Source organism: Mycteria americana, chromosome 7 (assembly GCF_035582795.1).
Source record: "Mycteria americana isolate JAX WOST 10 ecotype Jacksonville Zoo and Gardens chromosome 7, USCA_MyAme_1.0, whole genome shotgun sequence".
In the NCBI taxonomy this organism is placed as follows: Eukaryota; Metazoa; Chordata; class Aves; order Ciconiiformes; family Ciconiidae; genus Mycteria; species Mycteria americana.
In genome coordinates, this window is record NC_134371.1 from 26007660 (window position 1) to 26024040 (window position 16381).

Consider the following 16381-nt stretch of genomic DNA (forward strand, 5'->3'; position numbering starts at 1 on the left):
TCATGTTTGATGAAGGCAATATGAGGCTGACACCAGGCACTCTAGCTTTGGGCAGCAGAAATATTCACTCTCTCCTCTCACGCCACTTTGCTCCCCCATGAAATCCCCTCTAACTTCAGCATTAACAAAAGCCCTACAAAGAGTGGCACAGTCCAATAATCTGCATAAATTGCACAGTGAAGCATCTCACTAATCTAAGAGTATGTTAGGACTGCTTTTCCTGAATCCTAGTCAGAAACAAAAAAACATATGAGAAAGGAAATTAATTTGGATGTGTTCCTCCCTATTTAATAAGCAGTCATATAAGAGAGGAACCAAAATGCTGGCTCAGGACTCCTGAGCTTACCTTCTGGGCTTTTACTCCTTAGCAATGGAGGCATTTCCATGGCATCAAGCAGATGGCTGAAATAAGCATCTTTTTCTTATTTAAAATCAAGCTACATGTTGGAAGCCCAGAATCTATGTAAGGTACGAAAAAGCTACACGCAGGAGGAATGAGGGGGTGGGGATGAAGGAAGAAGGAGGAGGAAAAGACAGGGGGTGGAGAGTAACACTGGAAAGCAGCAGTGGTCCAGCCCCTCAGAATCTGAAAAGCATCACAGGAGCCTCTGGATAAAGACCAGCCTCAGTAGCAAGGCTAGGAGACAGAGGATTTCTGCTCAGTGATAAAACATGGTGAGTAGGATTTTTGTGATCTGCCTTATTGTTTGCTCTGGTGCAATGGCATTTCCTTTGCTCTGACACTCACAGCGACTCCAAGGTTCTATTATTTTGGGATGACTGCTCATTTTTGAAGCATTGTTTTTTACTTATTTTTCATACATCTAACAAGTGTGTGCCTGTATTTATATAAATGCACATCCTATCTCCTTTAAAAGCTAATTACTGAAAACAGCCAAAGCTGATGGCATTAACACTTTGCTGTCTGGTACCAACAGGCTGCTGGTCAGGGCAAGTAAAAAATGCCCTGTTTCCTCCTCAGGTACACAGCAGAAATTTCTGCTCAGCTGCCTTCTCCTAGCAATAGAGTGATGATTCGACAGCTCCCTGTGCAGGAGTTTATGCTGCCTTTTTACATGGTGTAATTGGAACATTTCAAGCAGTTACATTTCTTTCAGCCTCAGGTATAGAAGAAAATTGAGTGAGGGGTGCAGAGGTTTTGTCAGAGAAGGAGCCCTCTTTTGTCATGGTCTCAGCCTCCTTCTGCCCTGCTGCACGCCCCATGCTGGGCTAGGGGAATCAGTGGGTGCTGCTGTTCCCCCAGGGATCCCTCCTGTTCGCACACAGCAGGACAGTATGCTGGGAGTAGAAACGTGGTTAATTTTACTATGAAAAATCCTGATCTCCATGGAACAGTTGGCAGGGCTTAAAGGAAGGTTCAGGCTTCCCTATAGCACATTGCTAATAAGATTAAGCATTTAACTACACATCCTCCTAGTATTCTGCTGGGGAGTACAAGATTTTACTTTGTGTGCTCAGTGGAATTATGGTTGAAGAAAAACACACCAATGTGCTTTTTGCTGGTTCTTTGCGAGAAAGCCATTGCCTGACCGAAATGTATATGCAAATAATTAGGCATCCTGGGTTACCCAAGAGAGACAAATGATTAAGGGGAATGATAAGATACAGCCACTAACGATGATGAGAGGAGTACTCCTAACAAGAGGCATGATCTCAATGCAGGTTTGTGTGTCACACAGGCGTCTTTAAAAATAAACATTCTTGTTTCCTGAATCATGACTGTCCCTGATTACAACCTCCATCCTTTCCACCCTGTTCTTTTCTGTTTTCTAATGGAGATGAGATACTAGCAGAGTAATCAGTTTAAGTGAGAAGATGAGCCCTGCTTTAAAATCCTCTTTGGTTTTCACCATAAGAACTGTTACGTTTATTTGCTTACTAGAAACAGTGTTACAATAACTGCAGACAAGATACCACTACCCTCTAGCAAGGAAGCATTTTATTGCTTTGTAATTAAAAATCAAATTAACAGAATGGAATATATGCTCATGATTATTAGTAAGTATTTCCATTATTAGCTTTTATCTTCTGAGATAGAGAGTTAAGGTTTTTGACCATAAATAAACAGTCTTATTCCAAAAATAACCCCCACACACTTTACTGGGAGCACCAGCTGTCCTTTATGCATTGCTAATTGATTAGATCCTAAGCATTAAAAATTAGTATTGCCCACTGACTTTAAAAGTAGCTTTAGCTCTCACCACCTCATGCTTGCTTGTTTTTGCATTTTAGGACTTCCAGCTGGTGCCCAGCAAAAATCCTCCTGAGGTTAACTAGGCATAGGAAGGGAGAGCCTCCTGGAGCGCTCCATTCTTTTTCCCTTTCCCATTATACAGTTTCTCAAGAAATATTTTAAAAAACATTTCATCTTAGAGTCCATCCATTTTAAGCACAATACATGTCCAAATGTCCAAACCAGCTATATGTTTTCAGGAAATTTAATTATGCTACCATTTTTGTTTGGAAAGCAGGGGTAACATTTTCAAAGGTAACTCTGATACTCAGGATCTTAAGTCTGATTGATATGAAGCCACTTGTGGAAAAGGGATTTTGGACTCACTCCAAACTTGTATCCTAAAATGTAAAAGCAGTCCAAATAGTTTTTTTCTTTCTTTTTAAATTAAAAAACCTAAAAGAGTATGCAATGTTTATCAACTCTTTCATTTAATAAAAGGAAAACACTTGGAGGGAGGTGCAATAAGTGGCATGCAGAATTCTGCTTAGCAAGAGACAGCAAGGTACCATCTCCACAACCTGCCAATTTTAAGAATGAACTAAATGTAAAGAAGCAGAAAGAGCATTCCTATCTCCCCTGCAAAACAACAACTGTATTCTGAATTTTGCTTATTTCTATCTACAAGAGAGACAATTATATATAAATTACACACCAAACAAGCAAGTAAGAGTGTCCAAGCCAGACAGCTGACAAGATTTTGGAATAAATGAATGTTAATTATATTTTTTCCTACTTAAGCAAAAGTAATTTTGAGCCAAACTTGCTGAAGCCGGAGAGTTCACCTAAATTTCCTCTTCGTAATACTTTTATTTCTATCCAGGCAACCTCACTGAAGCAGATACTTCTACTTTCCCACTAGGATGATCTTCCTAGAGTTACATCCAAGAGGACTGCTATTTTAGCTACTGACACATTAAAGCACAATCTACTTTACCTTTTCTTAGAAGATAACCTAAACAAATCTTTCCACTGTGAGATAAGCTAGTAAGATATAAGACAATAATTTTTACACCAGCCCAAAAACTAAAGCAAGTCTTCCACCATTCCTCCAGAGAGGGAAAATTGTAGACAGCTCAGCCTGGCAGAAAGCTTTGGGGGCCATGGGCAGAGGCAAGTGTGGCCCCTCTCTTCTCTGTCCCACACGTCAAAGGCAATATTTGGACAGTTTCAATCCTGCCTCCACCCATCTTCCTCCTTCTTCCTAAAGAATATCCAGTCCAGCTCCACTGCACCCCTCTTTAGCCTCCTTGTCTGTTGACCTGGACTTAGGTAGAATTTAGGCCACCCAAATACGGCTTTCTTTAACCAGAACAGTTACCTAACTCAGTCTTGTTCAGGTCCTCATAACCCAGGACTATAAGCAATTGCTTTCACTGTCCTAAAACCACATCTCCTCAGCCCACAGGAATATGTTCACCTTCCCATTCTAAAACATTATTTTACTTTTAGATGAATCACAGACACAGTAAAACCTTCTGTATTCATGAAAAGGCTGTCAGACACCCTGCACAGATGGTACATGTTCGAGCATGAAGTATCTCTGCATTTTATGAGCAATATTAGCCAAATTTAAACCAAAACCTTATTTCCATTATAGTATAAGCCCAAAATCTGGATCTAATTGCCTACTTAGACACTTGTGAAATCCTAAGAGTGAGCAGCTGGTGTGATCAAGACAGATAAAAGTACTGTTTACTGTAGATGGGGAGTGTCAGTGCTGCTGCACCTAAGATCATTGTAAATGACAATTAAACTGTAGCCCAGTATAAGATTCAAGGATGTCCTCCATTTAAACATGTGTTCCAGAAGTAATTTCACAGATATTAAAAAAAGAGGTCAAGTAACATTAATGAAGAAAACATCCAGAGCCTGTTGAAAACAGAACAACCTAGCCTTTGTACACTGATTGCTAGTTTCCACAGGTTTCTGTTCTTTACAGTGATTTTTAATTGCAAAATATATTTCCTTTGCAAAGGTGGAAATCAGTGCCTCATATACCCTTTATCCCTGTGGAAGAAGAGATATACTGCAAGTTAAGTCCAGGAGGAGAATAATTAAAAAGGAGCAGAGACAGGCAATAGTGTAGCTGAGTGCATGGGTCAAGAAATCCCATGTTTTAAATGCCTAGAATAATTTTTCACAGAATTTTGATTAGCTTTACATAACCACTGGAGGGTAACTTGCCCTTACAGCACTTTAATCTGTTTCTAACTTCACTGGTACAGCTTCTGGGGTTAGAGATATAACTTGTGTCCCTGCAGAGAAGGAAAAAAGGTATCATGGTATTATAGTCCATTACAACTAAAAGTGCTAAAAGTATTAATAGATATAGAAAGAGAGTGGCATCGCATAAATATTTCTGTTCTATATTTGGAAAGAAGCTCAGTGATAATCTATATCATATGAGGATGAAGAGGAACTCATAGTATGGGAAGTTACAAAACAGCATCTGAGATGGATATTTTGAAAAATCTGCAGACTCTGGTAGTCTGCCCTTAAGAGCCCTCAAAGAGTTGACTGAGGAGATCTTCCCTTTCTTGGTGTTCATTTTTAACAGCATTTTTAATGCGGAAGATTCCCGAAGTTGTGCAGTGTTCAAACAGGATAAGCAGGATGACACAATGAACTAGATACTAATTAGTCTGGTATGAATCCTGGGGGAAAGTGAGAAAAAGAATATATGGGATCAAATAGAGACATTGAACAATTAGAATACAAAGTGGGTGATTATATGTATAGTAGATATTTTTAAAAGAAAAAAAAAAAAAACACAAACACCTAACATTTTTTTCCTCATCAGAGGAAACTGAAAAGGTATCATAGGCTACCATCAGTGTATCTTACATTATTATACTACATATATTCTCAGTACAGATGTTATTCAGGCCATTTGGGCTTTCATGTTAAAACTGTTCATCTAATCTATAAAAAAGACAGAAGAACAAGCCTTGAAGTTTCTAGACCCAGTTATCAAACTGGTAGCCCATTGTTTTTCTTATCAAGGAGATACAATTCAGATCAAAGATGTCTTTATTCAAAAGATTATCTAATGATGCCCTGAATTCTTAGCTTTAATAACTGTCATACTTGTTAATAAGACAAATCCACCTCTAAAAGCCTTTTTAATACATCTACAGCAAAACTTCCCAAGTATGCAATTTCCTACAAAAATGACCCTTGCTTAATACTCAGAATGGGCAGAAACAGCTGTAAGACTTGAGTCCTACATAACATTGTTACAATGCTAGCATTTGCCATGTCACAGACTTCTAAGGAGCTTCTCAGCAGCAGGACTTCCTACAGGGACACAATACCTACTTCTACAATTGCAAAGGACTGAGGTGTCAGACACTTTATTTCTGGGATATTAATAACTGGTCTTGCGTCAGCTGTTTGTGCTCATTTTCACAACTCTGCTGGAGTTCTGCACACTGAATTTCTTCTCAATCACACCTTGCTTTTCAGAAAAGGAGTGTAATCATGTCCCAGTGACCTATTTCTAAATATGCAAAACAAGTTTCCTGTAGCATCAGTGAACTCCAGATACCTGACAGTGTAGTAAAATGTTTACTGGCTTTCATTAGGAATGCTCTGCAATACTCACATGCTGTCCCAAATGCAAATAAATGTGCCAACATCTCAATCACACTGATAGACGCCCATCTATCACCACCCACCATGTTTTCCATGGCATCCATAGTCTTGATGTCGAATATTCACACTTCACCCTTACATTTTCTACTGTTTTGTCACTGACCTACATTTAGTTGTAAATATTGCTAATCACCTGCCAGTTTGCAGCTTCTATAAGAAACAGGCTGTCACTGATCTGCCTGCTGGAGAAGTGCTGCAGCTGATAGAACTCCCAGATACACAGACCCCTATCCTGTGAGGTGTTGGTCAGAGTGTTGCTGTTACCAGCAAGGCCTGGCAACTGGAAAGCCTCTGGAGGCTACTGACAGCTGTTATAGTTCAATGTAAACTAAAGACTGCTTTAAGTTGTACTTTAAGAGTGCACAAAGGCTAGGCTTGGTGCTGAATTCAAAATCTCCCTGGCTGTCTTTGTACTGGGTGCAGGTCTGGATCCAGGGATCTGATCTGAGATTGTTCTCGACGGAGTATCGGTAATTTTTCACTTCACCAGAGCTGTTACATACAGTTTGTCAAGGACTGCTAGAGATAGCACTGTGTTGTTCGTGCACATTGCGGAGTTCAATGGCTCTAAGTGGTTTTAGTTACATCTACACAATTCAAAACAAGATAAATCATTAACTGACGTCTCATTAAGGAATGATCCACGCACATTCTTTCAAGAACAGGACTTGGAGTTTTTGTCCTGCCTCCCATCCAGTAAAAATCTGGTTTCTCTACCAGCTTTTAGGAAGTGCTTGCTTCTTCCCTGACCTACCTTTATGTAAGTCCATTGCCTTCTCAATATTCAAGTTGATATAAGGCAGGAAAGGATCTGTTGTGTCCATGAAATAACTGCCGAAAAACTAAAAGTATCGTGGATAAAATAATTAATGACTAATTAGATGTATGAAAACATAAAACAGATTCAATACTAAACCATATAGGCAGAGACCAAAATTGGCATTGATACAGGTAATAGAGTATTTTTAGAAATACCTAATCAATGAACAATGCAGATACAATGTGGCAATGCCTCAGAGTACTATGCTGGTCTTGTAAATTGGAAATGATGCTTCTGTCATAATTAACAGTGATTTTCAATGTGGCATTTTTGACTTTTTACAGTAAAAGTAGTAGTGTAGTAAATTATACATTATGCTCAGGAGGAAGCAAAAACGGTAATTCAGTTTCAGCATGCTTCCCAGGGTAGTACCAAGGTTTATGGACTTTCTATTCACAGGTAAGGATTATTTTAATATAAAGTGAGCATCATGTGTCAAATGTTTGATCCATTTCCTCAGGAGATTTCCCACCTTGAACTCTTAGTCTTCCTCAAAGGTACAGATTTACTAACTGCTGCCTCTCTGATGCACACACATGTTAAAGTTCCTTAGGCATTGCTTTTCTTGAAGAGGCATTGATGCCTCTTCTACTTTTGGAATAGGACCTCTATCTTGTTAAAAGCCATCCTGAAGTCATAATCCTAACTCCAAACCCCCTCATTTCTAACAGACTAAATGTTCTTTGAACCTCAGCTACCAACCCATAACACGTACTGTCTTCTCCTTGCTGGATCTTCCAGCCATTACCAACATACCTTCAGTTTCACTCGATCTGTATCTCTTGCAATACCATGACTCAATGATGGAAATTTCTGGTGAGAAACAAAACCAATTTTGTAATGCTTAACATCCATCCCTTTGTTGTCCAGTTGTTTTCAAAGTTTACAAGTGCTAGCTACCAACCTCACAATATTTTTATTCTGCTGTGTTCTTTACAGAAACAGATGTGAGGAAGCAGTATGGAGCTCAAGAGAGGAAAGACCTTCATAAAATCCAGTGTGCAACATGACAAAGTGCTGCCAGTGCACACAGTTCCTATCAACAAAGATGATATGGGGAAAGACAAAAAGGCAGCTCTGGAGGGAAACCAAACTGTAGCTGAAGTAGAGCTGGCGTGTTTGGCCACGCACAAGAACTACAGATTTTCCACCAGACCAGCGAGGAATGGGGCTGGTGACAACTGCCTGGAAAAATCATCTGGGTCCTCCTACAAACTTGTAAGGAAGAGTAAAACCCATGACTGCGTTACTGAGGCAGATAAAACAGAGCACTGCAGCCCCAGCAGCAGGGTTTGTGAGGAAGGTTTTTCTGGAAAGGGTAAGGGCCGACTTGTCAATAGCATCAGCTTTTCAGGGATGTCCAGCTCCAGCAGTAAGAAAGAGTGTGTGGTCAGCCCCAGCCAGTCTGCATGCAGCAGTCAGATGATCGATTACAGGAACTTTGTGCCACAGATGCCTTTTGTACCAGCTGTCGCAAAAACCATTCCCAGGAAGAGGATTTCCCTCAAGAGATCTAAGAAAGGGCTCAGAGATATATTTCATATAAAAAAAAATAAACCAGAGACCCTCACATTCCTGGTTGAGAAGGACAAGAATTTGTCCTCTCCAGGCTGCAAGAGTGAGTTGTCTGGGCGTCTTGCAAAGTATCTTTTCAAAACCAGAGAAACATTTGCAGCTGATTGCTTGTCACAAGACTGCTCAGACAGCGAACTGCAGTCTGATTCTTCCTATGACTGCTGCAACACCCTGTGTGAAGATGTCGCCTCGCTGAAGAGCTTTGATTCCCTCACTGGCTGTGGGGAAATCTTTGCTGATGAGAGCTCTGCTCACCTGGAGCTGGAGAACAGCAAAGAAGTTCTGCTGAGACAAAGCAAGCACAAAGACAGTCCCGTCATGGGCTCTTTCCAAGGGGGTGTGGAGCAGCTGGCCTCTCCTGGCCAGAATGAGACCATTGAATTTGCAAAGTTTTGGGACAACATCAACAAATCAGTGAGGCTACATCAGAGTGTCCTGTTTGATAAGAAGTTACTGAAGATACCCAGTCCTGACGTGGAAAAGGCTAGAAGCCACGTTGCTGCACCTGTGACAGACCCCCAAGTGTCACCTAATAAAAGTGGTGACAATTCCAAAGAAAGCTCCACAGAAACAGGAACGCCAAAAAGTGACAACCAGGAATCCACATCCACAAGTGATGAAGGCTACTATGATTCATTCTCTCCTGGACAAGATGATGAAACGAAGGAAGCTCAGACCCCTGGGGTCCCAGGCAGATTTCCAAGAGACAGCTACAGTGGAGATGCCCTTTATGAGCTCTTCTATGACCCAAATGAAGTCAAAATAAACCCAGTCCTAGATGATGACTTGTGCACATCTGAAAGCATCTCAGAACAAGCCATTGAAATCCCTTTGTCCATTTACAGCTTTCATGTTGGAGCTGAGGAGAACATGGCTTCCCAACCAGCTCTAGATGTTATCAGCCAGGGTTTTTTCCACAGCACATGGAAAGGTAAAGAATGTTTGCTAAAGCTCTGTGATACTGAGCTTTCACTGACCATGGGGATAATAAACTGGCTGCGAAAACACTCGGGACTCGTTTCCTCCCCTGACTCTCTTCAGAGTCCTCAATCACAGCCAGAAAAGTCTAATGATTCATTGATCCTGCCCAACCCTAGTCCAGAGCAGAAAGTGAGCACAGAGCCTCAGCAGGAGAAACCCAATACATTTAACCTATGTGTGTCTTTGGATGAAAGCAAACATGCAACCCAGGCCTCTTCAGTAAACATTGCTGAAAGAGACCACAGCCTGGACTCTTGCCCTAACACATCTAATTTGGATTTCCAAGGAAGGGAAGGGACTCACCACAAGGATTCATCTACAGTGCCTGGGACTGTGGAAACCACCAGAGCATCAAGTTATGCACCACAATCACAGGCTAACAGAGAAAATGTGCAGACATCTTCAACTGAGAATGAGAAGGTGACAATTTCAGAAGGATGTGAAACATCTGGAGATAAAAACCCACTGCCAGAAAAGCTGAACAGAGATAGTGGCTCCCAGAGCTCTGAAAACCCTTTGTTAGATGATAATCATGAAGTAGAATCATGTTACTCCTACAAGACTGCTGCGACCTCACTCCTGGATCCCCTCGAGAGGGAGGACAGAAATAAACCAATGTATCACTCTCTCTCTATTTCCTGTGACAAACCACTGCAGCCTCTTACTCTCAAACACTTCCAGAGCTACATTAGCCCCACATCAATGGAGAGCAGCACTAACATAGTGCAGCTCTTAGAGCGCTGTGTAACACAAGTGGCATCATTAAAAATCAGCTATGAAAACAAGCACCTGGAAGACAAATGCATTGGGAATGAAATGAACAATATAATTCGTAAGATGTCTCAGTACAAAAACAAGTTATTGTTGCAAAATGAATGCAACTGCATTGCCCAAAATCCAGAATACTCCAGTATTCCTAGCACAAACCAATACAACTATGAGACAAGTTTCCAGTCCAGCAGTCTGTACCATCTGAAGCAAAATGGGGAGCAAATTTGCTCTGAAGATCAGAAAAGTAGAGCAAAAATCCTAGATGAGGTCACTAGAAGCAAGATAAATTTTGAATATGCCCAGCTAAACGGGCTCTCCTATTTAAAAGACTTTACATTTGATCTCAGTCCAAGTGACTCTGTCCCTGCTACAACTCTCAGTAGACCAACATTTTTACCTCTCCTTAACTCTGTCTGCTCAGACATACCTGCTACTTTTTCACAAGCTTCATACAGCACCACTGTCTCTCTAGCTGACTCATTGCAGCCTAAGGAGGCCAAGCAGTGTAGCCCAGGGCCGTGGAGTTATGCAGAGAACCCCTGCAGGGGCTTGGCCAGAGGGAGCATTCTGTCCCCTCACCCACAGGCAGCGACCCCGGACACAGCAGCGGCAGGGAGGAACCACCAGTAACATACCTGCATTGAAAAGGTGAGTGCTTACGGGAAGCCTGAAATTAAATGTGAAATAAGTAACATCTGTTCCCTTTTCACAGAGGGACACTTATGGCAGCAGAGTCTGATATATACTCAGGGTTTCTCAGTTTTCCAGTTTCATTGTTCTTAACCTTCACTTCAGCGTGGTAGTTAAAAGTAATCAGAATTTCAGTTACACAATTGCCCAAACAGGGGCCACGTATAGCAGGTATCACATTCACTGAGTCTTACAAGTCCCATGCAAAGGTTGAAGCACCATCTTCCACCCAGGTGCAGCAGTTTTCACACCAGCTGAAGCAGGGAAAATTTTTCCTTCTCCCACTCCAGGATCTGCCACGTTTGGAACAACACAGTGGATATGGCTGCCTGGCCACAGACTGCCAGCAGCATTCAGCTCAGATTCCGCACTATCAGGTCATGAAATCTTCTTGCTACATAATGACAGCATAAAAATTATGCCCTGCTTCCCCTCTGAAGTGATAACTGGATATTAGACAGAGCTCTCTACTGGAGTCCTGATGTGTGAGCCCCCCCCAACGTAGGGGGTCACACGAGAAAGTCAGAGATCTGCAATGTTAAGTCACAGGGCAGACAAACATACCCTGTCCTGCAGTTGCATACATATGGTGCACCCTCAAGCACAAAGGAAATCCTACAATACTATGATGCTGCTGCTAAGTATACCAAAAGGATGTTCCTCCTTCTTGCAAGCCTGAAGTCTCTCTCCAGCAGGTGCAGTTGGTCTCCAGCCAAACTGCGCTGTGGCAGAGCAAGAGCTGAAGCCAAAGAATGTTCCACATGCAAGGCTTCACAGGCTTCACAAGAGAGGGATTATAGGGTCTGTGCTGCACCTCAGGCTTTTGAAAATCCTTGAGCCACACTTACATAGTATAGGGAGATCCAGAATTTGGTCTCTGACATAGGGTGAGAAACACCTCTGCTGTAAAACAGAAAAAGCTCATCAAGTACACAGCCATTGTGCTGGTTCAGATTTGCCTGTCACACAAGGCTTTAGGCCAGAGCAGATACTATCTGTACAGACTGCTCTCACTCTATGCCAGCTGAGAAATCCTCTGTCCTCCAGTTGCTGAGAGGAATCTGTCATAGAAGGATAAAACTTGTCTGAATTCTCTGTCGTGTGCCCTGCCAAATCTGACAGATTGGCTGGACTCTGCCCAGCCCTGGCACTCTGAGAAGGAGCCTTTGGAGGTGGTGGAAGATGGAGAGGAGGCTGCAGCAAGGGCCAGGATAGAGAATTAAGGAACAGCTCATTATTGAACGGAGGGACCCAGGGAACACAACACTGCTCTAGCTCTTGTTGCTCACAGCAGTGTGGCTGCTTTCTGATCATCTCTAAAGGCTTCCCAAGCAGCACAAACTAAAAAGGACAGTGTTTCTCTCTGCATGAAGCAAAAACACCCTTACATTTTCAAGTCTTGGGAGATTCAGCCACCCACTTTGCTATTTACATCTTTGTGAAAGTGCTGTTCCCCACTAACAAGTCTGCTGTTGCAGGGAGGGATATTTTTCAGGGGTCTGCATGAAGGGGGCTAGAGACTGTCAGTCTTCAATACCCTTTACTAACACATCATCTAGTTATAACCTTTTCATCAGTGAACTAGGCCTTCCTCTACTGAAAGAAGTGATTTTGGTTTTTTCCATTTTTGTTATAAACAATGCTGCAAACAATGCTGACTCGTAAGCCACCTTCTTGTGTCACCAAATTTTTGGGCAGAACTTGCCATTCAAAACCACACCATAGTCCTTAGAACTACTTGCCTCTTTTAGATTATTTCTGAAATTAAAAATTCAGTACAGGCAAGGGAAGGTTTGTGGTCACAGCTATTATATATAAGAAACCAGTGCTCGGCACAGCTTTTTAGGGGTAGAACAGCAGATCAATGTATGCATTGGCCTGATATTTTTAGTTTGTTGTGAATATTAATCCACAGCATGCTGCTAAGAATATCCCTGCCTTTGCAGGCTAGGAACGCAAAGGGATTCTAATTTTGAGGAGTCACTTGCTTTCTGGTAGAAATGGAGAAGGGAGTCATAGCTGCTGTGATTGTCAGAAGTGGTAACAGACTGTATCTTTATACTGTACAAGACATATCACAAGTAGACATTACTAGACTCTGGGCACTTTCTACTGCATTGTATCAAATGGCAGCTGCTGTATGCCACCATGTGTTGGCACCAATAATACCTGCAATGTCAGGAATGTGATGCAGTTCACATGCTATCACCTGAGTCCCAGAGAGAAGACAATTCAAGTTTTTTCCAAAAGGGTTCTGCTGATTTTTGATAGAGGTTTCTCTAACAGTAAAATGAATGGCATTTTAAAATATAGATGGGATTTGCATATTCATAAAGTGACTTTGAGGAATGGTCTCATTTCAAGGAATCATTTCACTACAGGCTTCCTGTTTGTTACAATTTCTTACAGAAAAAGAATTTAGACAATAATTAAAATGGCATTTAACATGGTTAAAAGAAATGGCTGTGGTGACAGATATAAACACTGCCATGTGACTGAGTTTTCCTACCCACTATCTTCTTGCCTGCCCACATTAACAGATGGCCTACAGGTTTGCTGGAAATTTTAATTTTTTTTGAAGGTGACTCAGGATCTTTGCCTTAATCATGGGGGTGGTAGTGTAAGAGAGGCAACATACAAACATGGTGTCACCTCTGAATCCATGGAGACAGACATCATCAAGAAACACTCCTACGCTGGACATGACTGTGCAAACCCCAAGAGTTTAGACATGAAGAATGCTCCAAGGTTCACTGTTTTAAAATGTCACACTTGGGATCTGTGAGAGAACTGACAGATCTAGAGGCGGCTCCTGCTTTGTCCATCAGAACAAATGCTGCATAAGCAGCTGCAATGCAGCCCCTGCTCCTCCCATGGACTCCCAGGCTTGACCTGGAGGAGCTGGGAAGGAGAAGGTCAACTTTCTTGCCATTTATCACAGGGCAGAGGAAAAGCTGATATCAGAAGCCATTAAAATCTCCAGGTTTTGTCACCCCATCTCCACATGTCCCAGTACCACAGTGAACAAATGAGCCCATCCTCTCCGCTCCAACTAGTGTGCAGGGTTTCCCTGAGCCATGCCTGGTCTCTGGGGCTTCTCTACCCTGCTGAACAAAGACGCACAACTGTGATGAAGAATGGTACAAGAAGTGCCAGTTCCAGCTCCTCTTCCGTTTCTCCCTTCCCTGGCATTTTAGAGAGACATTTGCAAATGTCTCATATCTGAGCTCACCAGGAATTTGAACCCTGATGGTAAAGGAACCCCAGTGGCAAATAGCATCCTTACATGGGGATATAGAAAGGTTATGCAGAAGGTGGAAATTACCAGTAGGAAGTGCAATGAAAGGCATAAGTTTCATCCTTCGGTATCGAAAGACTAGGACTTAGGAAGTGAATGCAGTCCATCCGCTGAATATGGGGAGGATTCCTAGATTTGTATATTCATGGACCGTAGTAACAAAGCTGCAGAAATTTGTGCGTTTTGATTCGACGTTTTCCAGCAGGAAACTCTTCATCCTCAACAAGGGAACACTGTCATAGAGCAATGAGTTGGGATGTCTTTTCCTGACCATTAAAATCTCTGGAACTGAGCAAACAGACAGACAACACTCTATGTCATGGCAACTGGACACAGGTAGAACAAAGCACTCCCTGCAAACAACAGCGTTTCAGACAACTGAGCCATTTCTGCCACTTAATGTGGTTTGAACTGCATCTTCCATTAACTGGTAGTGTGGCAGAGCAACAAAACCTACATGTGCTCCCAACAATATGTGCTCACTTCATTCAAATGGTGAAGCACCACATTATGCACTAGTTGAAGCTTTTGGATATGATTCAGTGATAGCACTAAAAGGAGCACATTGCAATAAGCTTGTCCTCAGGTCAGAAAAAAATAGGTAACTGTCAATCAAAGAGGGATTGCCATAATAGATAGGGCAGCTGTAGATAAAAGAAGACAGAAGACAGTATGATTGCTGTTATCAAGGAACTGAGATTCAGAAGCAGATAAAATACAGCCTAGACACTGCAAAGTGACAGAGGAATGTGTAGCTGATCCTCACCAACTGAAGGGCTACTCACAGTCTAGGCAATTTCTGTAATGCTTTTTATTCCCTCCTGGTTCAACTTTATTCCCTCCTGGTTCAACTTTATTCCCTCTGTCTTAAATAAGGTTGCATTTCTCCCAGACAGATATTTCTCTATCAGCCAGGAATAGGGAAGGCAGACTGCAGTATTTGGATTTGATAAAAAGGAAAAGCAGAATGGAGCCTCATCTGCATATAGGCAATTGTCTGATAAACTATGGTATTATTTCTCAAAATGGCCAGAGAGATGCCTTAATAGGTGAAAAAATAAGGGCAGAATCCCTCTGCACACAGCAGGGAAAGAGTACAGTAATATATCCAAAGCCTGGGGTTAGAAATCCATGTATTTCCATGCTCCCTCCATGGCCTAGCAAAGAGATCCTCTCTCCAGTCTCACATGAAGAAATGTAAAAACAATAAAGTGCAGAGACAGCCAGCACATTTTCTGCATTGGAAATGCCTCTGGCTCTGAAACATACACCTTTATAATGTGAGTTGCCCAGATCATCTTGCACTGAAACAGATATTGAAATCTCATCTGACAGTCCACCAGCCACACGCGCACACACATACAAGCACATACACACATGCCCCTGTTCAGATAAATGCATCACAAAGTACAAATGTACTGTTTGTCACATATGGTACCACAGAAGCAAAGAGCAGGGAGACAGAGGTGACAGGCCACTGCCTCTGCTAGTACATTTGAGTGTTAGTCACCATGTGCCCAGATACTTGGACTAAACGCTAAATTAAACAATTTTCTCCTTCATTAAACACTGTTGCTTCTGGACTTGGCTCTGTCTCACTGTACTGTCTTCATGAGACTTTGTCATCAATGCTTACTCTACCCAAAATCAGAATTCTATCAGGAGGAAGAAATGTTCTTGCCAGCTTATTTGCTAGAGAAGTGTTTTTCAACAGAGTTATCAGCACAGATGATCTCTTAAATGGCAGATGCACTATAATGTTGTTAAATGTGTTTCATTTTAAAACTGAAGAAATTGATTTGCTGCTTTACCCACTATTGCAGTAGGATGGTTTCCATGGATACAGTCTTATAGGGACTCTATTTTTCCCCTGTTGACAACAGTACAGAAAGCTAAATTCTCATCTTCATTGCACCAGCATAAATTTGAAGCCAGGGGAATGATTCCCAGATTTAACCCTGAGAGCAGAAGTTGGCTCCCAGTCTCTGTCAGCCTTGAATTTGAGATTTTCAGGGGGATGGCGATGGTGGGAAAAAAGAAAAGGAAAACAGTTTCTGTGGACAGCAGCATGGGCCAAGGGACAGGGCATATGAAACAAACACAGTGCCTTTGTGTGAGAAATGGGGAGCAGTCAAGGCAGAATGCAAACAAATTAACTGCTTATTCAGAGGCTTGCCTGACACTTAACTGCAAAAATACAATCAGGTTTTGGCTATGGAAGTTTGGCTATAGAAGACCTTATAATTATCTGCATGGGATTGGGCCAAATATCACCGTATTTGTTTAAATGAAGGGATGAATCAGTTCACAGAATCACAGAATCACAGAATCTTAT

General features: G+C 41.9%; 1 protein-coding gene across 1 annotated transcript in view; it reads left to right on the plus strand.

Annotated features, from left to right (window-relative positions):
• The first annotated feature begins 587 nt into the window (after positions 1-587).
• AMER3 (APC membrane recruitment protein 3) overlaps positions 588-16381 on the plus strand; it is a 42604-nt gene continuing 26810 nt past the window's right edge. The window contains exons 1-2 of the mRNA XM_075507465.1: positions 588-675; positions 7671-10706. Of these exons, the coding sequence (XP_075363580.1) occupies positions 7692-10688 (2997 nt within the window). The 5' untranslated portion in view covers positions 588-675; positions 7671-7691 and the 3' untranslated portion in view covers positions 10689-10706. The remainder of the gene's footprint in view (positions 676-7670; positions 10707-16381) is intronic.